The sequence below is a fragment of the Mixophyes fleayi genome, chromosome 12 (assembly GCF_038048845.1).
Source record: "Mixophyes fleayi isolate aMixFle1 chromosome 12, aMixFle1.hap1, whole genome shotgun sequence".
Classification (NCBI taxonomy): Eukaryota; Metazoa; Chordata; class Amphibia; order Anura; family Limnodynastidae; genus Mixophyes; species Mixophyes fleayi.
In genome coordinates this window covers 12,528,075-12,553,968 of record NC_134413.1, presented here as the reverse complement: position 1 = coordinate 12,553,968, position 25,894 = coordinate 12,528,075, and the positions used below count along the sequence as shown (strand labels likewise).

Below are 25,894 nucleotides of genomic sequence, written 5' to 3'. Positions count from 1 at the left end.
AAAGGTTTCATTACTGTACAAAAAGATTGTATTTTAGCACTACCTGAGGTAAGAATTTCACCAATACTGTAAGGGCGCTTTTTGCAGCAGAAACTGGTCTATTCATTCAGAACAAGTTGTCAAGTTGTAACTGACCTCGGTTTTATTCTTAACACAGTACTTTGGAGACTAAGGGGTATATTTACTAAACTGCGGGTTTGAAAAAGTGGAGATGTTGCCTATAGCAGCCAATCGGATTCCAGTTGTCATTTATTTAGTACATTCTACAAAATGACAGCTAGAATCTGATTGGTTGCTATAGGCAACATCTCCACTTTTTCAAACCCGTAGCTTAGTAAATATACCCCTAATCGTAATTTGGAGACTAAATTTTACCCAGCAACAAGATATACTAAGATAAAAACACTCTAAAACCACGCTGATCAATAAAGACATCTAACTGACATTATTATAACATGAAAGGAATTGTTTTTTTTTTTACTATTTCTAGGAATGATGATGGTATATTGTTTGTTTTTTCATGGCAAATACAGAAAGAGTTTCTAAGTCGACTATAATTTAGCACATGTTGCAATCAGTCGGCACATCATGGGTCTGATTCATTAAGGAAAGGAAAGCAAAAAAAAGGAGTAACTTTGCACCTGGGCAAAACCATGTTGCATTGGAGGGGGAGGTAAATTTAAAATGCGGGGACAGATTTATAGTTGGGATAGGGCATGTCCTAGATCAACTTTAAATTTCAGTGTAAAAATAATATTTGTGTGCTACATGAAAAAATAGCTTATCTTATGTGCAAAATAATAAACTGATTAGCACCCCTTGCATTGTAACATGGTTTGTCTAGGAGCAAATGTACTCCTTTTTTTCTTTCTTACTTGCCTTAATGAATCAGGCCCTTTGTATTTATTTTCTCAACATTTCCTGTACTTAATAACCGTACAACTGGAATCGTGAGCATTCAGCGAAGTCCAAAACCAACATCCGCCACCAACTTCCAAACGCAGGCTGCGTCCACTTGAAACTTCCCTGTCAGTAGCAATGCTAATTCATTCCGTCCCTAAGGAGCTTTTGTTGCCATAGAAACACAGTTAACCATCACATCACTTTTGAAATGAAACTCAATTCAAACGCAGGCTGCATAATATTCTGTCACAGACCACGAATCTGTGCCAGGGCTCTGGCAACTGGAAAAGCTTTCTACAGGGAAGACTTAAAACAATGCATCTGTTTCCTCCCACAGGCTAGGGAGCTTGACTGTGGATTATTGCAAATGTGATTGCACGGAGACGAAGTTGGCGAGGGAAGGGTTAATCATGGATGGTACGGCTGCCACTTAACCAAGAGGTTTAGCCTACCCAACCAACGTAAGCAAAACACAGTGTGCTTGGTCAGTGGTGGACCGTAGGCTTGTGTGGATGGTACAAGAGAAATAGCTTTGGATGAAACTGGTCCTCACACCAACCACTTGTACCCTCCCATCCAACGCAGCGAAGATACTGGGAGAATGAGCTCCGTTGAGATCTCTCTGGATAAGACTCTGTAGACGGATCTTACTCAACACCAAAAAAAAAATTAAAAACATGGACCTCACTTTCATGGCAGCCCAGGTAAGATGTCTTTAATTAAATGTCAAGTATATTTGGTATTTCCAGTTAATCTCCTTATCAAGTGTTTTTCATTGTTGTTGTATATTATATATCTTGCAACAAATTGATTTGGCTAAGGTGTGCAATAGGTGAACAAAAACTGCTTTAAGATATGTTGAATGTGCTTCATGATGTCATCCTTTATAATTGTTACTTGGCGATCTCATCACTTCTTAAGGAACACTTGTGCATCATAAGTGCTTATAGGCGATAGTGTTATCTGTAGACCCTCCTCAATCCCATTTTAGTTTCATGCTTTAGATTTCGAACATTAAATCTAAGAAATAACTACTTCTTCCCTCCATCTTTACCAAAAACGTCAGATTAGAGGCTGCTCCCAGCTTCCTGTGTGTTCTTTTATAATAGAGTTGCAGTTTTGAATGGACTGGCTAAAAACTTGAACACCGTCATTATAAAACGACTAGATTTAGTGTCTGTGTTTATAAATACAGAATCCTTTGTGCCCTGAAGGCTCTATAGCAGGGGCAGGCAGACTGTGGCTATCCAGCTGTTGTGGAACTACAAATCTCATCATGTCCGGCTCTCCACACCACATGCAAATTCAGCTGTATTGTACTAGCACATGATGTATGGCTGAAACAATTTGTATGTCATGCATCTCTTCTCGCGGAATAAAATGAGGTCAGTTTAATATCCGAGACATATTTTATTCAAAAGTTATTGATCAGTCATTTCAAAACTTGTATTCTAGCATTTTTCATGAAGTCGCCCTTCCATTGTAGTTTACAAATGAGCAGTGAATTGTATTTTAAACATCCGCGCCCTTTTGGCCGTCTTGCGCGGAGCAACGTGTACGCCCACGTTGTGCTTTTGGGAAGTGCCTCTGTGGGCGCCCATTAGCGGGTTTGTGGGCCCAGTTGCAATTATATATGCTGGAAAATGTATAAACATCACTCCAGAGTCCTGTCTACTATCAATTTATGGCTTAAATAAGTTGTAAGAGTAAGATGACATCTGCGCTGTCTGAATTTCATGTCGTATTTATAATTTTTTAATGTTTTTATACCATTGATAATTTTGCTCCTATGAAAGCGCTTGCACAGATAATTTGCACATGAACGGTAGAACGGGCGACGCCCAATTCTAAGCACATCCAGAACTGGTAAAGATCAGGCGGTATATTTACTAAACTGCGGGTTTGAAAAGTGGAGATGTTGCCTATAGCAACCAATCAGATTCTAGCTGTCACTTATTTAGTACATTCAACAAATTGTGACCACACACGAAACCAGGGATCTTTTGCACCTTGCGCAGTTTCCTGGCATCCCGAATCGCTAAGTCATGCTCTTCCGGTGTAATGGATACACCCACACACGAGTAGGCGAGTGACTTCACAAAACAGCGTTTGGACTGGGTGACTTCATAAATGACTCTTTATGGCTAATATTTCATTTCAGCTTCACTGAGCATGGAATAGAGTTGTTTACATTGCCTTGGGAGTACAACATACATTACAACATACATTAAGTCTGCCTACTGGATTCACTTAAATCCACGGTGCCGTTATGTGTCATGCTAATTGAAAATCAATTCTGTTAAAAGCCAAAGCGGAAAAAACCACAGGAAATTAGGCAGTAAAATCAAATCTGCATAATTAATCATCACCACACAGGCGTAAAAAAGTTTTACTGACAAAATTTGGAGCACATCAATTACATTTTTTTATAAATAAATAAAACACCTCGCCCCGCATATATTGATGAAATGCCTTGTCCTCCTTACGGACTAAGGGCCTGATTTTCAGTTAGGAGCAAAGCAAGGAAAAGGAGTAACTTTGCACCTTGGCAAAGCCATGTTGCATTAGAGGGGAGAAGTAAATATAAAATGTAGGGACAGATTTATAGTTGGGATAGGGCATGTCATAGATTAATGTCAGTGTAAATATAATGCTATCAAGTATTTGTGTGCTACATGAAGAAACAGCCAGTATTTCCCTTGCATGCAAAAAAATAAATTCAATTTCTATCCCTTGTATTGTAACATGGTTTGTCCAGGTGCAAAGTTGCTCCTTTTCTTTGCTTTGCTCCTTACTCAAAATCGGGCACTAAGGCCTAGATTTACTAAACTGCGGGTTTGAAAAAGTGGGGATGTTGCCTATAGCAACCAATCAGATTCTAGCTATCATTTTGTAGAAGGTACTAAATAAATGAAAGCTAGAATCTGATTGGTTGCTATAGGCAACATCCCCACTTTTTCAAACCCGCAGCTTAGTAAATCTAGCCCCTGGTCACAGAGACACGTAGAGTGTTGGATACAAGTAAAAATGTGAATAATTTGTTGCACTGAGCACGCACACAACTTGGTCCGTATTTTGAGTTGCATGCATCTTGTAGCAACTTCTGTGGAGAGGCTTGTGACGTATATGCTCACATACAGTACGGGCGTGTGATTTTGACTTTCCCGTGTCCTGGAGATATGCCTTTTAGGAGGGTGTATCTTTGCACGCCCCATAGGCATGGTGCATTCTTCCAGGTTGATGATGACAGCAGAACCTTTCCATCAGCCACATCTATACGTTAGATTTAAAGCATACTTGCCAGCTCTCCCTGAATGTCAGGGAGACTCCCTGAAATAGGGGTGATCTCCCTCACTCCCTGAAGAGTCTGGCATTCTCCCTGATGCTGAGCCAGTACAAGACGTGGTTGGCTTCGCCATCTGTGGCATAATGACACAGTTCAGAAATTGTGTCCTATGTCCATGTATTGATGCCTAAGGAGGTGGCCATTTTCATGGAGACAAGATTTAATCAAAGACTGACAGGTAAGACAACATGACTTCAGTAATCGAGACAGAAATGTAAAAGACACTTCAGTCTCTAGAGACTCATTAGCTGCTTTTCTTTAATGCACAGTTGCCTACTTTCCTGGAATGTCCGGGAGACTCCCTCATTTCTGGGAGACCTCCCGGTTCTCGCCCTCGCAATAGATAAGTGGTCGGGGCGGGGATTAATGACGCAAATGTCGCGTCATCTTAGCCCCACCCCCTGCTGTAACTGCCATTCTTCTCATTTAAGTAAACCATTTATATTCAAATAGAGGAAGAAATTACTATATACAATATATTCATATTCACATATTTTCAGTAATATATCACATTACATGAGAGATGAGGGTTTTATACCTGTATTATTGATGATCTTACGGAAGGTGTCACAATTGTTTGTTTGATAATATAATTGATGATGTCATCGGGGACGTTGTGTGATGTCAGTGGCCATTGATGTTACAATATTTGAAGTGTACTATGCAATGACATCATCAGAAAATCTTTGTTGGGGCCAGATTGTTGTGGGCAAATATTTCTGTGTTAATTTGGTCAGAACTTTAACTGCGCTTTAAACGAAATTATTTTTTTAATTTGTAATTTTCTTAAGTTTTTATTTCTCAAATGAAAGGATGGAGAAAAAAATATAACAGTATCCAATTTTTCACATTCAAACCACATAAAATATAAATTTAAATATAAGTCATGTGGCTCTGGAGTAGAATGCCGGTTAATGACACCCACTGTCCCTGTGTAATCTTAAAAGGTGTCAAAAAAGATATGTTCCCTGTACACCTCAGGCAAACAATTTTACCCCTCTCTTATGTGTTAAAGTAAAGTCTGGGCTGACTATCACGGTTCATTGGACAGAGAGTCTGTGGCTTCCGATTGGTCCACTGGGTCACAGCTCTAACAAACCAGTCATGTTTAGTTGGCTAACAGTATTACTCTGCTCAATACGCCGGGACCAGTTGCACTGGTCCTACCCAGGGATGCCAAGAGGAGGTTTGGGCTCTGGTACAGTCATTTCTGGAGGTCGCTTCCACAGCTGCCGAAGGGGGTGTGGCCACACCAGGTTGGTAGCTCCTCCCACTACACAGACAGACACGGGCCCAGGTACTGCGTACCTGCCCTTCCTTCATCTCGGTGTCCCTTGCCCTTCCAGGACAAAAATACAAAGAAACAGCAGAATCAAACAATTGAATGAAAATTGAAATTGTTTTTTGCAAAAAATAGAAAAAAAATAAAAAAAATAAAAAACCAAAAAATAGATATCATCTACAAATTACTTTTAGTTATGCTTAACTATAAATTTACATTACACACAATTCTGATTATAATGCTATTTTTTATAAGTCCTGTTTTTAAGCAGAACATTTAAAATAATATATATATATATATATATATATATATATTCAAAGTCATATTCATCTGGAAACCCAGCCGGCCTTGAGCTATCTTCTGTGGTTTTCCTGGTCTCTTTTATGAACGTACAGGTCTTAGTGTTTGCCTTCGAGCATGAATTAATGCTTTGAGTGTCTCCAGTAAGGTCTTGCTGAAAAGCATAAACATGGCATTGATCTAATAGTAATGCCACCACTGTTTTCATGAATAGAAACGTATTGATATTGTGGCTCTAGGGCTGCAAATCATAAATAAGCAGAAACATGAAAATTCCAACCTTCTGCTCTATAACCAACATAGAGAACAAGTCAACGGACGAGCGTGTCAAGGACTTGTAAAAAACAACAAAAAGAAACCATTGCTCATAATAAGGACATGCCCAGTTTAATAAACATGGTAGGAAAATAATGATAATCTTGCTTAAATAATTAGCTTATTACGATAAGAGTAATGAGCTGGGCCAGGTATAAGTACAAGGTCAGATCATATTAAAAAGATGACGTTATAACAACATAGGCTATCGCTTCTCAGCCTTTGATGAAGCATAGTACCGGGATGGGGGAGGGGGGATAGGCAACTTCTCTGATGCTCGATGGTCTACCACGGCCTCTGACCTAAAGACGGCCAGCAGGGCTTTGAATCATGTGCTCCCAGATCGGTGACTCTGGGGTGCCTAAAAAACACATGGGAGTGGCGACCAAACGTGGCTTAGTAAGACACGTTATACTTTACCTTACTTCTTGTCCTTGCTTCATTTACTGAATTATTATTTTATTATTATTATTAATTTTTATTTATAGGGCGCCACAAGGTGTCCGTGGTGCCGTACAGGGACAAAACGAATTACAATACAAGGTGAGACAGCACAGTACAGTAAACAGTAAGCACAGTAGCTCAGTAAGCTCAATGCACAGCTAGAGAGGGCGGGGAAAGGGGGAGGGAGGATCGGCAAACAACTGAGCCCAAGAAGGAGGGCGCGGAAGACAGGGAGACCCCCAGAGGGGACAGGGGGAGGAGGGTCCTCGAGGAGGAGGGCAAAGTAGCTGGAGAGCAGAGTTAGAAGTGGTGGAAACAGGAGGAGAGATGGCCCTGCTCAGAGGAGCGTACAATCTAAGGGAAGGGGTGGACAGACAGAGAGACGCAGGGGAGAGAGGGAGAATAGGGGGACAGGGGCGGGGAAGGGGAAGGGGAAAGAAGGAGGAGAGGCAGCAGAAAAGGTAGAAAGTTAAGTGGGAGACTGGAAGGCTTTAAGAAAAAGGTGGGTTTTTAAAGCCCGTTTAAAACTGGACAGATTAGGGGAAGTTCTGATGGAGGGAGGGAGCTTGTTCCAGTGGAGGGGGGCAGCGCGGGCGAAGTCTTGGATACGCGCGTGGAAGGAGGTAATAAGGGGGGAAGAGAGGTGACGATCAGAGGCAGAACGGAGAGGGCGGGATGGAGTGTGAATAGAGAGGAGGGTGGAGATGTAGGGCGCAGTGGAGTTGGCGAGGGCCTTGTATGTGAGTGTGAGGAGTTTAAAGAGGATTCTGAAGGGGAATGGGAGCCAGTAAAGGGCTAGGTAGAGGGGGGAGTCAGAAGAGGAGCGGCGAGAAAGGAAAATAAGTCTAGCACCAGCGTTAAGAACAGATCGAAGGGGAGCAAGATGAGAGTGGGGAGGCCAGTGAGGAGGAGGTTGCAGTAGTCCAGGCGGGAGATGATCATTGGATGAATTGGATGGATGTGGTTGACACTTCATCTCCATCTCCCAGAACAATGGAAGGTGGTGTTGCTTTCAGGCTCCAGCTCCCTATCCTCTCATAGGAACTAAATATTGTTGTGCCCCTGGGTGAAGCTTTTGCAATCCCCAGGGTAAAGGGACCCTACTAGCCGTGCAGTGAAGGGGGACTAAAGATATTTGCCCCAATTTACTGGCCCCAGGGTCCTTTCTCTTTAGAGGAGGGCCTGACGGCTGTACCCTAGTTGTGTTATGTTTGACAATTGTCTATGCACTTGTGTGTAGAGACCTTGGGACTTGGGCTCTCTAAACACAGAAAACAAACAAACACTATAGAGTTTGAGAAATCATTTTGAAGGTCATACATTGCAAATCTCTGTACAAGAGACGTCTGTTCATAATAGAAACAAATAGATACTTTGTACCCACCTTCCTCAGTTCTACAATCTCAGCTTTAGGACTCAGTGCTTCCATGATGAAGTCTGTCTGTAAGTCGTCAGTACATTTCTGCATATATATAGGCAGAATATTCCTGCCATGAGATGAGGTGAGCACCTAGCTTTGGGCGGCAGAAACCAGGGGGCGGAAGGGGGAGAAATCTCAAAAAATATACTTATTTTGGCCACTACCATTAACCATCCTGTTGCTCACCTTGGCACCTTTGTGTAACACATTCACCAGCTGTCAGCCAGCGAGTAATCCAATCACCATTCACTTTCGCCTGTCATTGTGTTGCTTCTCAGTCACTGACAGGGGAAAGTGAATGGCGATTGGTTCACCTACTGACCAATCACCTCTCGCTTCCTCTTGTCAGTGTTGGCGATGGTCCGACATAAGCAGACTCAGAGATTGAGCTAGGAAGGAACATCTCTGTATATAGGTCTCCCATAATTTTAAACAGAAATGGAACACCCTATTTGGTAAAGTTTGCTGGTCCATAACATCCTTTCCATGATTCCTTTTGGGTGCCACGTTTATTATAAAAACAATATTCGGTTTACACAAGTGCTTCACATGTCTGAAAAAGTATCACAAGTAAAATAATTGGCAAAATCTAATACTATTATTAGGAACAAATAGGAAACTTAGGGAGAGTAAATATCATAGCTTTTAGTAGCAAGATTTGGGGGTAAATGTATCAAGCTGCAAGTTTCTGGTGGGTTTGAAAAGTGGAGTTGTTGCCTATAGCAACCAATCAGATTATAGCGATCATTTATTTAGTACATTCTACAAAATGATAGATAGAATCTGACTGGTTGCTATAGGCAACATCTCCACTTTTCAAACCCACCGGAAACTCGCAGCTTGGTACATTTACCCCTAGATCACATTTTGAGCAAAGATTTATAAGGAATTTAAACAAGTCAAATAAAAGAACAATAAAACTGACTGCACATAAGTGAAGATATGCTATTTTTCGCTGTGTGAGAAGGAAAAATATTTCCTAATTCTCTCTGGTTTGTCAATCACATCCTGCCTTCCAGGCTTCTGTTGGCCATTTGTGTTAGCGGAGTGTCCGCTGGTGGTCAAAGCCTTTGTAGTATGTCTCACACAGCAAAACATGGGAATATGGCTACTTTCAATCCAGCATTACAATCTAACTATATTGCACATTGTTATCGATTTATTATATAAGTGCATTATGTTAAAGTCTACATTGAGACATTGTAACTGTTTTGTTGCCTACTGAGGTGCTTCCAGCGTTTTGAGAAGTGTGAGCTTAATTTGTCTTCAAGAGTATTTTAGTGGATTATGAGGAAGAGGAATAATTAAACACCACAGTTGTTCAGTAGCCTCCAGGTTTGGAAATTTAACTGGTACTTGAGGAATGGAAAAATACAAATGGGCAAGAGTGCCATCGAAATTTATTTGTCACGTACATTTCTAAATCTCTGCATTGGCGGTATTTAATCCGTCCGCGCCTCTGCGTAGTTTACACTGTCACAAATCGAGGCGCATCTTGTGACGTCCGGGTCATGTACGTGCACACGCATGCCAATGCCATGTAATTATTGCTATTTTAGATGGTCAACCCATTATACGTGTGTCAGAGCAACACGTGTCCTGAATTAGTCAGTCTTTTGCACCTTTTTAAGTGCGTTTATAGCTGTGATCAGGGGTTAATGACCTGGATGGTTTTGATACTTTGGGGGTAACAGATGTCTTGCTAGGACAAAGCAGACATCATTGCTCCCAAATATAATATCTCTGTAGAGGCATTGTTGGTATAATAAACCCCAACATAGCAAGCTGACCACCGGAGAGCCAAAAGTTGCATAAATCTAGCTACATCGGGGGCTCCTCTCATGAGATGAAGCCCCAATTCTCCAAGGTGATGATCTGTCCCCATCATTCTCCAACTTCCTTGGCCATACCCCCGATCATTTAGGCCATAACCCTGCAATTCCACTTTAGAAAAGAGTGATGTAGGTTGACAAGTGCGAAAATGATGATATTATGGTGCTCATAAAATATTTCTATCATGTTGCTGGGCACTAAATCAGTCATAACATATTTATTGTCCTGACAGAGCACAGACATGGATGGTGTCAAGCATTGCATCAATATTTCATAAGGAAATGTCTTTCTTGGAGAAAACATCTTCTGGTCTATCCTGACCACAAACTATACAAACGCAATTTTCTTATGTGAATAATCACGTTTGTCCACCTAGCAAATACATGGGTGCATGGCTGATGTCTGCTTTTGTGATCTGTACTGTACTTTTGCAGAACGGGGGTTCCAAATGTAAACTTGTTTGCTAAATACAGCAAAAACATCACTGGGACCACATTAATTAACTAAAACTGTACAACTTTCTCATACAGAAAACTAATTTAAATATCTTTGGTATTTTAAATTAATCATGAGACTGATAAGTATTTATAACCGCTAGTGGAGTTTGTATGTTCTCCCCATGTTTGCGTGGGTTTCTTCCGGGTGCTCCAGTTTCGTCCCACACTCCAAAAACATACTAGTAGGTTAATTGGCTGCTATCAAATTAACCGTAGTCTCTCTCGGTCTGTATGTGTGTATATTAGGGGATTTAGACTCTAAGCTCCAATGGGGCAGGGACTGATGTGAGTGAGTTCTCTGTACAGCGCTGTGGATTCAGTGGCGCTATATAAATAGCTGATGATGATGAGGTTAGGTCCACTGCATTCCTTGAATCTCATCTAAATATCTTTCTCCAAAATCTTGTTTTTGCATTTGGGTACAATTATGGTGCACCTATCCTACATACAGCACGGTACTATCGGTCCACCTTGGTCTTTCTATCAGAAGATGCCGAACGTTCCACCCTCTGCAGTGCCCACCCTCTAGCTTCCCAAAGCTTTGCCATGACGTCACAAAACCGGTGATAGTCATTTTATGACTATCACAAAATGACCACAAAACTGTATTAGCAGGGTCACACTGTTGTAAATGATCCTCAGGATCTGGATAATTTATTTCTTTATTATAGCTGTTAAGCATCCCAAGTTCTCTTTACCCATTTTTTTTTTAAAAAAATTCAATTATAAATAAACTCCAAGAATGTCTTAAAAGCAGTAACGCAGTTTTTGGGTGTGTGGATATACCTGGGTTCACTTCGAGATTTTGACTTGTACCGTTCTCCTTATTTATAAAGCTAGCTCAAAACAAAGAAAAACAAAGTGTTATAGAGATGATGGCGTTATAAAGAGGGTGACATATAACGGTATTCTTCACTTTAATGCACTGATGTGTGGAGAATACATCTGGTGGTAAGCGACGGTGGCGCTATAAACGGGCGATATAAAGAAGGGGCGCAGTAAAACATTAGACACAACAAAACACTTAAAGCCGTGTTACACATGGCATATTCATATATATACGCTTTAATGAAAACATATAGCTCAGTATTTAGAAGGCGTTTATGACTTACAGAAAAACAGCTAACTAATCATAACAATATCTCGTAGATCCAGCTTAATATATTTTCCTTTTAAGATTAATTTACGACCCCTCCTGACATTGAGTCTATCGGCGTCTTGTCCAACGTACATCACAATGCAGGACGCAGGGGAAGATGTCAGCGTGAACGGAAAGAGCTACAGTGATGGGAATTCAGACTGTCAGCTCTTTATCACACAAGTAAATGAACTGTTAGTGCACTAAGTGCCCAGAGAAATGAAACAGACTGTAGTGTATCAATATGGAGACTTGCACAACCGTCTCGCTGCAATAGTTGAATCGTTTATTTTGGTTCTCTATTTAGGAAACACTAAAAAACAGTTTCCTCACTAGCAGGGGCTGGCTGGCAAATGTTCGCTCGGCTCAGCAGCCTATTAGAAACATTTTAAAGGAATAAAAATGTCAGGTACCCCGGTGACCCAATCCAAGGTAGCCCATTAAGGGATCGGACCCTGCCGACGAACCTGAACTTATCAGCTAATTATTTTCAGGGGATTTCGCAGTTTAAATACATTCCTTTTCACGTTAACCATAATCTTATTCATTTAGTAGGGCAGGGGGGGGGGGGAAGTCCCTCTGTGCCTTTCAACTCTGGGGGCAATTACTGGCACTGTAGGAAATGTGACCTCTACAAGGGCCGGCAATGATGACCCATCCTCCAATTTGGGGCTTCAATTCACCCAACGCAATTTGTAGAACAGCAGGGGAGGGTCTTCTTCGGAGCATGGGTGGGGTCAACTTCACAGAAGAGCAGAGAGCACGGCTGTCCCCTAAATTTTGCTATAGGGCCCGGCTTTTCCATTTTCCTTCCCTGCTGGGTAGTAAGTAATTGAGACCACAAAGTTCCTAGCATAATGGAGAAGGGGTTCTATGTAGAGATGCTCAGGCTCGGTTCCCAGAGAACCGCACACACCCGAACTTAGCAGATCCGAGTCGGCTCAGTACATTCAAGCGCCCTGGGAATTGAAAATGAGGCAAAACGTCATTGTTACGTCGTCAGATCTTGGAAGCTTTGGATTTTATAAGTACCGCCCTCCACGGCGGTCCAGCGACATTTCACAGAGGGACACAGAAGGGGTAGCACAGTTCTTGGCAGTCTCTAATGCAGTTGGCCATCGTCATAGGTAGAATAGAAAGAGGAGGGGGTAGCAGTGTTCTTCAAAGTCTCCAGTGACATTCAGAAGAGCTCCATTGCTCCATTGCTAAAATTGTCATTGCTGAAATAGAATTAATAGGTCTGGCAGACTTAGTCTTCTAAATCTGCAGTCACATTGTACTGTGTTATATAGGTAACATACAAAGAGGAGAGCTCCATTGCTCCATTGTTAATTGCACCACTTTTCTTTACTGACACTGCTGTGTGACAATGTGTCCTAGATGTGCTAGGAACTGCCGTGTGTTTGAGTCATTGCTCTGTCACTTAGCATCCAGCCAGGTCTTTGAATGATGGGAAGATTTATTTTATACTTGCTTAAAAACATCCTTTAAATTCAATTTTAATACACACACTCACAAATCACCACTGTTATTAAATATAAGTCGAATGACTGACTGGCTCATCTCAGCAGCAATCCTTTACCTTCATCTGCGTCTTCCTTGCTGGAGATTACAATTAGAGGTTTGTACATTAGACCCAAAATAGGGACAGTTTGGCAGAAAGAAGGGCAGGAGGATTTGCCTCCAGGAGTAGGAGGTATTGGAGCACATTCTGGCTGCCCAATGAGAGTCTTTGCAGATTTGTTAAGTGAAAGGCGTGATCTCTGCCTCTTTAACAAAGCTAGACAGCCTGGGAGCTTAGTGCATTTATTTTTTTGCTTTGCAAATATTTTACGTGTTAATGTAAAATAATGTTTATAATGTTTTTGGTTGGTTTACTAAAAAATAGGTTTGTCCTGTATATCATACTTACCAACTTTTGAAAGTTGGCTTCCGGGAGCCTGCCAGGGGGGAGGTGGGCGTGATGGGGGGCGGGGCTCCAACATTTGCATCATTTTGGACCCGCCCCCGTGGCGTAATGACGCAAACGCGTCATTTTACAGCAGGGGGTGGGGCCAAACTGCGATTAACCGGGAATCGCAGCATTTTGGACCTAATTCTGCCCACTTCACTAGGAAGTAGGCAGATCCGGGAGATTGCCACACTCTCCCGGGAGTCCGTGAGACTGTTGCGAAATGCGGGGGGAGTCTCCCGGACATTACGGGAGAGTTGGCAAGTATGCTGTATATATGTCTACTGTAAACATTGTAATAGATACTGAGAACTGCATCCAGCATAGAAATGAAGACCTCTGATAGTGTACAGTGGTTCAATATTAAAAACAACAGGGAGCTTGTCACTGACACGCATTTCCAGACATTAATTCTAAAACATTTTTAATTGTCCCTGGAAACCAAGCACAGTCAATTAATTAGAACAATGTTATCAGCGCTTGTCCTCATTAGTGTTAATAGCTCTGTCTGGCACAATAACAATACAGTCCATGTTTCGGATAAAGCATGAAAGCTCCTGACCCATCCTCATCTACGCACCCTATGACAAGAACATGCACTCCTGTACAACTCTCCTTCAAAGCTCACAGGTATTAAACCTGTCATTAAGGTTGGTTTTTACACCCACATCCAAATAACCTTTTCAACACTGGCTAGAAAGCAGCAACAACATTAGGCCACAATTGCAAACAAATGAGGGAAGAATTATGCTGGCATATATCCTGCATTTTTAGGATGCCAGCTGCACAGTAATATATGTGCATTATGTGGATACAAACTAGAGATAAAGGACTTCATTTAGTATTGGACGTAACTGCAGGGTGCAAAAATCCACTTTGTGTTACTGCACAATTTAAATTAAACGGAAATTGCGTTTGCAAATACTACTCTGCCTGTAGCTGCCAGAGCAGCTGGAGATTGCAGAACTCCAAATGCAGATATGTTCCTGCTGTCACATGCGGTCCACAGCGGTTAAGGGCTGCTAGGGGTGGCTGGAACTTATAGTTCCACAGACTAAGGGCTAGATTTACTAAGCTGTAGGTTTGAAAAAGTGGGGATGATGCCTATGGCAACCAATCAGATTCTAGCTTTTATTTATTTAGTATCTTCTACAAAATGACAGCTAGAATCTGATTGGTTGCTATATGCAACATCCCCACTTTTTCAAACCTGCAGCTTAGTAAATCTAGCCCTAAATGTTTTTAACACATTACCCTGGCACCCACCTTCCATGAGGGCCAGGAGGTGGCCTGGGGCTAATCATAGTGGGGCTGGTTATTATTATTATCATTTATTTATGGGTCACCACAAAGAGTCCGCAGCGCCGTACATAGAGCTTGGGATAACAGTACAGGGTGACAATACATGGCATACAATACATGGCATACAATACATGGCATACAATACATGGCATACAATACATGGCATACAATACATGACATAAAAGATAGTACAAAACAAAGTGCAGCAAAAGGAATGCAAAAAATAAAGACAAAGTGCAATGTGTATAAACAAGTACCAATTCAGCAAAAAGAAGTACATAGGGCAAAGAGGTAAAAGTGAATTCCAATGTACAGATAGGAAAGGAAGGAGAGAGTTGGGGGTGTATAAAGGGGTGCGCCTGTGCCCTGTGCCCAATAGAGTGGGCAACAATTACAGGATCAGGGTGGAGATGGAGAAGATGAGGCACGGGAGAGGAGGAAAGGTGGGGGCAGGAGTCAAGAGACGAAATGGAGAGAAGAGACGGAGGGCTGAGGGCAAAGGAAAATAAGAGGAGGACACGAGGACACGAGGAAAGAGGGCCCTGCTCAAGGGAGCTTACAATCTAAAGGTGAGGGGGAGACTGACAGGAGACATAGAGTGGGAAGAGTCGGTGAGGGAAAAGAACACTGAAAGAGGGGCGAGGTATAGAAAGGTTAGAGTGAGAGAGAGGAGGGCTGGGGAAGGGCAGGGTTAGGTGGAGGAGGGGTAGGCTAACCTGAACATGTGGGGTTTAAGGGAGCGTTTGAAGTCTGACAGGCTAGGTGATAGCCTGATAGAACAGGGGAGATCGTTCCAGAGAAAGGGGGCAGCACGGGAGAAGTCTTACATGTGTGGGATGAGAGGGTATTGATCAGATGGGAGGTAAGGCGACGGTCCTTGGATGACCGCAGTACAAACTGTATTTTGAGTTGGACATATCTTAATATATGAGCAACACAAATTAGACATGATAGGCCGCAAGTTTACGCTCAAATTTTTGCCACGACCCTGTAACTTTTGGCCATTAGGGGTTATTGGTGCAGAGACCTTTTCTGCTGGGCTGCGATGTAGATGCAAAACTATCAAATATTCATAAAAATGAGGTAGATACAAGTACAATTACAGAGGAGAAGGTCCTAACAGAACTCTCAAAACTGAAAGTGGATAAATCAATGGGGCCAGATGAGATACATCCGAGGTTACTAGAAGAGCTTAAAGAGGTGCTGGTAACACCATTAACAGAATTATTCACCCAGTCACTAGCTACAGGAGTAATTCCAGAGGACTGGAAAAGAGCGAATATAGTCCCTCTGCACAAAGTGGAAGCAAGGAAGAGGTGACTACAGACCAGTGAGCCTTACATCACTAGCAGGGAAATTGATGGAAACACTCTTAAATGAAAGAGTTGTAGAATATCTCAAATCCAGTAATTTACAGGATCCCAAACAGTATGGATGTACTGGGGACAGATCGCGTTAAACCAACTTTTTTTTCTAACTTTTATGACCAGGCGACTAAAGTAATAGATCAAGGAGGGGCTGTAGATGTAGCTTGTCTAGACTTTAGTAAGGCTTTTGACACTGTCCCACATTGCAGACTGTTAAATAAACTCAAAAGCCTGGGATTGGATTCTAAGATGGTTGAATGGATAAAATGTTGGTTGCAGGATAGAAAACAGAGAGTTATAGTAAATGGAGTGCATTCACAGGAGGGAAAGGTTACCAGTGGAGTACCCAGGGATCTGTACTTGGACCAGTGCTTTTAAATATCTTTATTGGTGACACTGCAAATGGCATTGAAGGGAACGTATGACTTTTTGCAGAAAACACAAAATATACAACAGGGTAGACACACCAGGAGGGGTAAAACAAATGATTGATGATCTAGATCAGGGGTGTCCAACCTTTTAGCTTCCCTGGGCCACATTGGAAGACGACGAGTTGGTTTGGGCCGCACATAAAATACACTAACACTAACGATTGCTGATCATCCAAAACACCATAGAAAACATAGTTAACATATTAAATTTACTTGGAAATGAAGTTAGTAAGAGTTAGGAAACCTGTTGCAGAATCATGATTAAAGCAGTAGTCCCATTACCAGCTGCAATTTAACTTACCTGCATCTGCCCCTTAGTGGGGTTCCGGGAATTAAAAGCCCAAAACTTTTTTTTCCCTCTCTTTCTGCACCCATGAATCATTGTTTTTATTGACCAGTTTGAAATGGTCACCGATATAGGTAGCATCAGGAGGACTAATAGAAATCTACAGAGATTTAAAGATAGGGAGGCGGGAAAAATGGCTCATGGAGCAGCCTGCGATGAGGGTAACAGTGGGTGATATTTTCACCCTACTCAGCACTGCACATTTAAAATGGTTTAAAATATTAAAAATACAATCATCTCTTAATATTTATATTAGATACATACAGAGAACACAGCTAGTTCATAATTGCATGGTGCAGAAAGTCCAAATTCAGAGTAACAACAATAAGATACTGGATAATCTTTCACTGCTGCTGATAGTTCGCGCGGGTGACTCCTCTGTGCTGCGCTACGCAATGGACGTCGAGTGTGATGACGTCACCCCTGACATTCACGGTGAGCGCCGCACGGAGGAGGAGACCAGGGAGAGAGCCGGAGCGCCAGCTGACGTGACCACAAGGTAAGTATTTTCTTTTTTTTTCAGGATTTTTTTTTCATTAACAGCGCTGCCCCCTTGCCACAACCAAAACTCCTGCTGGGCCACATTTACAGGCGTTGGACAACCCTGATTTAGATAGACTAGAGGAATGGTCACGAGAGTGGCTACTGCAATTCAATGTAAAATAATGCACTTGGGTCTCAAAAACCCAAAGACTGAATATAGTATTAACAGCACTAAAATGGAAACTACTGAGGAGGAAAAGGATCTAGGAGTCACTATTTCAGGTGACATAAAGGCATGTAAGTAATGTAACAAAGCTATGAGGAAGGCAAGTCAGATGCTTGGTTGTATAGGGTGAGAAATCAGTAGCAGAAAGAAAGATGAATTAATAATACCACTGTATAGGTCATTGGTACGGCCTCATCTAGAAAACTGTGTTCAGTTCTGGAGGCCGTATCTCCAGAAGGATATAAATACATTAGAGACTGTACAAAGAAGGGCAACTAAAATGGTGCATGGCCTACAGCACAGAACTTACCCGGAAAAACGAAAAGATCTTAATATGTATAGTTTGGAGTAGAGAAGGGAAAGGGGGACATAATAGAAACTTTCACATATATTAAGGGTTATAACAAGGTACAGGAAGGAAACATTCTACAAAGGAAGAGAAGTATTAGAACACGAGGACATACACTGACACTGGGGGAAGAGAAGTATTAGAACACAAGGACATGTACTGACACTGGGGGGAAGAGGAGTATTAGAACACGAGGACATGCACTGACACTGGGGAAAGAGAAGTAGTAGAACATGAGGACATGTACTGACACTGGGGGGGAAGAGAAGTATTAGAACACGAGGACATGTACTGACACTGGAGGGAAGAGAAGTATTAGAACACGAGGACATGCACTGACACTGGAGGGAAGAGAAGTATTAGAACACGAGGACATGCATTGACAATGGGGGGAAGAGTAGTATTAGAACACGAGGACATGTACTGACACTGGGGGGAAGAGAAGTATTAGAACACAAGGACATGCACTGACACTGGGGGGAAGAGTAGTATTAGAACACGAGGACATGCACTGACACTGGGGGGGAAGAGAAGTATTAGAACACGAGGACATTCACTGACACTGGAGGGAAGAGAAGTATTAGAACACGAGAACATGTACTGACACTGGGGGGAAGAGAAGTATTAGAACACGAGGACGTGTACTGACACTGGGGGGAAGAGAAGAATTAGAACACGAGGACATGTACTGACACTGTGGGGAACAGAAGTATTAAAACACGAGGACATGCACTGACACTGGGAGGAAGAGAAGTATTAGAACACGAGGACATGTACTGACACTGGGGGGAAGAGAAGTATTAGAACACGAGGACATGTACTGACACTGGGAGGGAAGAGAAGAATTAGAACACGAGGACATGTACTGACACTGTGGAGAAGAGAAGTATTAGAACACGAGGACATGCACTGACACTGGGGGAAGAGAAGTATTAGAACACGAGGACATGTACTGACACTGGAGGGAAGAGAAGTACTAAAACACGAGGACATGCACTGACATTGGAGGGAAGAGAAGTACTAGAACACGAGGACATGCACTGACACTGGAGGGAAGAGAAGTACTAGAACACGAGGACATGCACTGACACTGGGGGGAAGAGAAGTATTAGAACACGAGGACATGTACTGACACTGGAGGGAAGAGAAGTATTAGAACACGAGGACATGCACTGTCACTGGAGGGAAGAGAAGTATTAGAACACGAGGACATGCACTGTCACTGGAGGGAAGAGAAGTATTAGAACACGAGGACATGTACTGACACTGGGGGGAGAGAAGTATTAGAACACGAGGACATGTACTGACACTGGGGGGAGTGAAGTATTAGAACATGAGGACATGCACTGACACTGGAGGGAAGAGAAGTATTAGAACACAAGGACATGTACTGACACTGGGGGGAAGAGAAGTATTAGAACACGAGGACATGCACTGTCACTAGAGGGAAGAGAAGTATTAGAACACGAGGACATGTACTGACACTGGGGGCAGAGAAGTATTAGAACATAAGGACATGTACTGACACTGGGGGGAAGAGAAGTATTAGAACACGAGGACATGTACTGACACTGGGGGGAAGAGAAGTATTAGAACACGAGGACATGTACTGACACTGGTGGGAAGAGAAGTATTAGAACACGAGGACATGTACTGACACTGGGGGGGAAGAGAAGTATTAGAACACGAGGACATGCACTGACACTGGAGGGAAGAGAAGTATTAGAACACGAGGACATGCACTGACACTGGAGGGAAGAGAAGTATTAGAACACGAGGACATGCATTGACAATGGGGGGAAGAGTAGTATTAGAACACGAGGACATGTACTGACACTGGGGGGAAGAGAAGTATTAGAACACAAGGACATGCACTGACACTGGGGGGAAGAGTAGTATTAGAACACGAGGACATGCACTGACACTGGGGGGGAAGAGAAGTATTAGAACACGAGGACATTCACTGACACTGGAGGGAAGAGAAGTATTAGAACACGAGGACATGTACTGACACTGGGGGGAAGAGAAGTATTAGAACACGAGGACGTGTACTGACACTGGGGGGAAGAGAAGAATTAGAACACGAGGACATGTACTGACACTGTGGGGAACAGAAGTATTAAAACACGAGGACATGCACTGACACTGGGAGGAAGAGAAGTATTAGAACACGAGGACATGTACTGACACTGGGGGGAAGAGAAGTATTAGAACACGAGGACATGTACTGACACTGGGAGGGAAGAGAAGAATTAGAACACGAGGACATGTACTGACACTGTGGAGAAGAGAAGTATTAGAACACGAGGACATGCACTGACACTGGGGGGAGAGAAGTATTAGAACACGAGGACATGTACTGACACTGGAGGGAAGAGAAGTATTAGAACACGAGGACATGTACTGACACTGGGGGGAGAGAAGTATTAGAACATGAGGATATGCACTGACACTGGAGGGAAGAGAAGTACTAGAACACGAGGACAGGCACTGACACTGGAGGGAAGAGAAGTACTAGAACACGAGGACATGCACTGACACTGGAGGGAAGAGAAGTACTAGAACAAGAGGACATGCACTGACACTGGGGGGAAGAGAAGTATTAGAACACGAGGACATGCACTGACACTGTGGAGAAGAGAAGTATTAGAACACGAGGACATGCACTGACACTGGGGGGAGAGAAGTATTAGAACATGAGGACATGTACTGACACTGGGGGGAAGAGAAGTATTAGAACACGAGGACATGTACTGACACTGGAGGGAAGAGAAGTATTAGAACACGAGGATATGCACTGACATTGGAGGGAAGAGAAGTACTAGAACACGAGGACATGCACTGACATTGGAGGGAAGAGAAGTACTAGAACACGAGGACATGCACTGACACTGGAGGGAAGAGAAGTACTAGAACACGAGGACATGCACTGACACTGGGGGGAAGAGAAGTATTAGAACACGAGGACATGTACTGACACTGGAGGGAAGAGAAGTATTAGAACACGAGGACATGCACTGTCACTGGAGGGAAGAGAAGTATTAGAACACGAGGACATGCACTGTCACTGGAGGGAAGAGAAGTATTAGAACACGAGGACATGTACTGACACTGGGGGGAGTGAAGTATTAGAACATGAGGACATGCACTGACACTGGAGGGAAGAGAAGTATTAGAACACAAGGACATGTACTGACACTGGGGGGAAGAGAAGTATTAGAACACGAGGACATGCACTGTCACTGGAGGGAAGAGAAGTATTAGAACACGAGGACATGTACTGACACTGGGGGCAGAGAAGTATTAGAACATGAGGACATGCACTGACACTGGAGGGAAGAGAAGTATTAGAACATAAGGACATGTACTGACACTGGGGGGAAGAGAAGTATTAGAACACGAGGACATGTACTGACACTGGGGGGAAGAGAAGTATTAGAACACGAGGACATGTACTGACACTGGTGGGAAGAGAAGTATTAGAACACGAGGACATGTACTGACACTGGAGGGAAGAGAAGTATTAGAACACGAGGACATGTACTGACACTGGTGGGAAGAGAAGTATTAGAACACGAGGACATGTACTGACACTGGTGGGAAGAGAAGTATTAGAACACGAGGACATGTACTGACACTGGGGGGAAGAGAAGTATTAGAACACGAGGACATGTACTTACACTGGGGGGAAGTAGGTTCAGAGGAAATGTGATTAAAAACTACTTCACAGAAAGGGTAGTGCTAGTGGATAAGTGGAATAGCCTCCCATCAGAGGTGGTAGAGCAATTTAAACATGCTTGGGATAGACATAAGGATAAGCTTAAAAAGAAATAAGGATTAGATAGGGTTGGAGGCTAACATAGTTTAATAAATGGGCAGACTAGATGGAGCAAGTGGTTCTTATTTGCCGTCAAATTCTACGGAAAAAAACACATTTATTTGAGGTCATTGTTATAACCAATGAGATTGTTTAATTTGGCTTCAAATGCAGAACCAGCCATCTGTTTTATTAAATTAAATTCAAGTTACTACCCTTCGCTAAACTATCAGAGCTTTACCAACGCTGATCTAATGTAATGTGAACAGATCCTCTGAGCATTTATACATTATTCAGAAGGTTTTACACCAACACCATCTCCCGTTTTAAATCATATTCTGTTATCTGATATTCTCCAGATACACAATAATTATTGAACGCTGTGTTTGTAAGGAAAATAAGGACATTGATACTGAGCAAGCGATGTATATCGTAATGAAAGCAATTTGGGTTTTTCAGCACGATAAACCCAATCATCAATTTATCTATGTTGCAGAAAGTCCCCTGTTGATCTTTTCCTAAAGGGTTCCTCACTTAAGAACAAAAATAAGCTAAATCTGTTTAAAACTGACCGTGCAATTGCAAAGGTTTATAAATGAATAATCATAAATACAAAAGTAAATGTTATGATTTATAATCTGGCTCCTGGTTTGGTCCTTAATGTAAGAGAAAATCAGAATGATCCAATCATACAACCCTTGACATCAGAAACACAATATCAATGCACATCGTCATCACACCCCAGGGTGATCGGTATGCGAGATTGCAGCCGAAGTGCTCCAGTTACGTGTGAAATAGGCTCGGGTAATGATGGAGGATGTAGCAAAATGTGAAGTTATTATCATACTCTAGTTATGGAAATGATTTATGAGCTCAGTATCAGTCAAAGCAAGAGACCTGCACTTTGTATTCTACTGTGCAGGAAAGAACTGTGAGGAGAATGTTCAGAGAAGAAGAGATGAATGGGGGAAGTAAAGGAGGGGAGGGGGGGGGGTGTTAATATTCCCCCAACTGTGTTTCAGTGGAGAGAAATGAATAACAATAAGCAGGGCCATCTCTTCCATTGGGCACAATGGGCAGGTGCCCGGGGGCCCTGCGGGCAAGGGGGCCCGTCCGAGGCAGCGCTGGAAAAAAAAAATCCTGGAAAAAAAATATGAAAATAAATACTTACCTTGCGGTCACGTCAGCGGCGATCCGGCTCCCTCCCTGGTCCCCTCTTCCGTGCTGTGCTCGCAGTCAGGATTAACGGAATGGAGGCCCCTGGGCTAAGGGGGCCCCCATTCCCCCGTGAGGCCCCCCCCTCATTAGCAGACTGGCCCCCCTGTTAGCTGACCGCCCCCCCCAAGCGCTTACCTTCTCCTGTCACTGCAGTCCTCCTTCCGCGGCGCGCTGTAAGCTGCTTACTGAGGAGATCTCGTGACACTCTCGCGAGATTTCTTCAGTAAGGAGATTACTGAGCGCCGGAGAAGGAGGAATGCAGTGACAGAGCTCGGGTTAATCCGGCCCTGCTCGCAGTGATTGTTGGGTGTGATGTCATGCCCAACATTCACTGCGAGCACAGCACGGAGGAGCGCAGAAAGACTCAGTGGCGTGGAAAAAAGAAGAGAAGAGGATCGGACTTAAGGTAAGTTAAGGGAGCCCCTATATATATATATATATGTAAAAAAAAGTGATTATATATATATATATATATAATCACTTTTTTTTTACATACATATATATATTTTTTTACACACACACACTATTTATATATATATTATTTTTTTTTAGGGGCCCCGGCGCACTGCATTGCCCGGGGGCCCATAATGTAGTTAAGGTGGCCCTGACAATAAGCTTTCTCTGCAGGCTGTAAGCTCCCCATATACCTAATAAGCTCATTTATAGCTCAAAGATGTTCAATCTTGGATTGGTAGAAAGGCTTGGTAATGGTTAAAGGGCCAGTTCTTACTTTCTATACCACTGTTTCCCTTTTTCTATTTTTACATTATTTATTAACAGAAGATTATTTCAATTTTAATTACATTTAGCTATAGGTTAATAGGAGTTAAATCTTTTTCCACGATATTTAGAACTATAGATAGAATATGGCAGGTTTTAGGACCCTGGGGAAGCATAAAGGGTGGTGCTTCGTTGCCTGTCACCTGTTATATGCCAGCCCAGTCCTGGCCAACCAGTGGCTCTCCAGGTGTTTGTGAAACTACAAGTCCCAGCATGCTTTGCTTTGCCAGCTATCCACTGTCTATCTGCTGATAGAGCATGCTGGGGTTTGTAGTTTTACAACGCCTGAAGAGCATCTAACCTCTTCTACTATGGGTGGGGGAGGGGGAGGTGAGGGGAGAGATTCAAGTCTCTGCTTTTGTAGGGAGAGAGTTTGGGGGGTTACATTACACAATACTCTCCAAGGGACTATTTTGCTATTGCATACTTGCCAACTCTCACGAAATGTCCAGGGCCGGTCTCACGGACTCCCGGGAGAGCTGGCAAATCTCCCGCATCCCTCTACTGGCACCCCAAAATGAGGCGGTTCGCTGTGAATTGCCTCATTTTGGTCCCGCCCCCCGTGACAAAACAGCATTTCGACGCGGGGGGCATGCCCAAAATGATGTATTTGGTTGCGCCTCGCCCTCCAGTCATGACCCTCTCCCGGAAAGAGCTATGAGAAAGTAGGTAAGTATGTGCTATTGTTCTGCCCCTGTCCTTAACTATTTAACCCATAGTTGCCAAGGTTGGCCTCTGGGAGTCTCCGGGGGTGGTGGGCATGAGAGGCCAGGGATTTGCGATTTGCGTCATTTTGGCCCCGCCTCCTGTGATGTCATTACGCAAATGTGTCTTTTTACCATGGGGGGGAAGGGGGTGCAAAAGTGATACGATTCCTAGAGAATCGCATAGTGGAGGTTCAAAATCTGCCCACTTCCTAATCAAGAGAATTGCCAGTTCTCCCGGGAGTCGGGAGACCTACCCAGAATTCGTGAGTCTCCCGAACATTCCGTGAGAGTTGGCAAGTATAATTAAACCATTACTTACATTGAACTCTGCCTAGCAATTCAATAGTCTGTGTGGAGTGAATGTTTTATCATTAATGCACCTGCTTTTCATAAACAATCCCAAATGCCCCAATATCAGATTGTCACCTATATGCTGGTTAATCTCCTTTTATTTTATTTTATCAATGATTTATGGTAATAAATTGCTTACCAGTAAAGTGTGTTATTCAAGGCATTCTCTGTCATTTTCCCATGATTTATTTGTACTGTAGAAGGTGTTAGCAGAGCGATGAAATCTTAATAGCATCTAGCAGGGACACGCTTCACATTTCATGTGGTGAGAAGCTCTACATCAGAAGGAGAGATACATTTTAGTCTGTTCTTCAAAAACTGTCACTCCACAAATACAGTAACCTATTAAACGCATGAAACGCAGCCAGCATTTCTTGATATACATTTTCAGCTAACTCTCCTGATGCTATACTGCAATTTATACTTTTTGTTGCAATTCTTATACATTGACAAAGGGCCTTGCGTTTGGTCTAAAACATTAACTCATACTTGCCAACTTTTCCTCGTTGGCTTCAGGGAGATCCCGGGGAAGTGGACGTGCGGGGGTGGGGCTTGACAAATTGCATCATTTTGGCCCCACCCCCTAAATGATCGGCACAATTTTGGCCAATTACAGCAGTGGGCGGAGCTAAGATGACTCGATGTTTGTGTCATTAAGCCCTGCCCCTGCCACTTATCTATTGCGGGGGCGAGAACCAGGAGGTTGCCCTGCTCTCCCGGGAAATGCGGGAGTCTCCTGGACACTCTAGGAGAGTAGGCAACTATGCGTTAAAGAAAAGCAGCTAATGAATCTCTAGAGACTGAAGTGTCTTTTACATTTCTGTCTCCATTACTGAAGTCATGTTGTCTTACCTGTCAGTCTTTGATTAAATCTTGGTCTCCATGAAAATGGCCATATCCATAGGCATCAATACATGGACATAGGACACAATTTCTGAACTGTGTCATCCTGCCACAGATGGTGAAGCCAACCACGTCTTGTACTGGCTCAGCATCAGGGAGAATGCCAGATTCTTCAGGGAGTGAGGGAGATCACCCCTATTTCAGGGAGTCTCCCTGACATTCAGGGAGAGTTGGCAAGTATGCAT

General features: G+C 42.9%; 1 protein-coding gene across 2 annotated transcripts in view; it reads left to right on the top strand.

Annotated features, from left to right (window-relative positions):
* The first annotated feature begins 1,007 nt into the window (after positions 1-1,007).
* Positions 1,008-25,894, top strand: part of C12H14orf132 (chromosome 12 C14orf132 homolog) — a 30,024-nt gene continuing 5,137 nt past the window's right edge. The window contains exon 1 of one of the 2 annotated variants that reach the window (XM_075191836.1): positions 1,008-1,607. In XM_075191836.1, coding sequence (XP_075047937.1) covers positions 1,581-1,607 — 27 coding nt within the window. In that variant the 5' untranslated portion in view covers positions 1,008-1,580. The remainder of the gene's footprint in view (positions 1,608-25,894) is intronic. The other variant, XM_075191838.1, reaches the window with a different exon arrangement.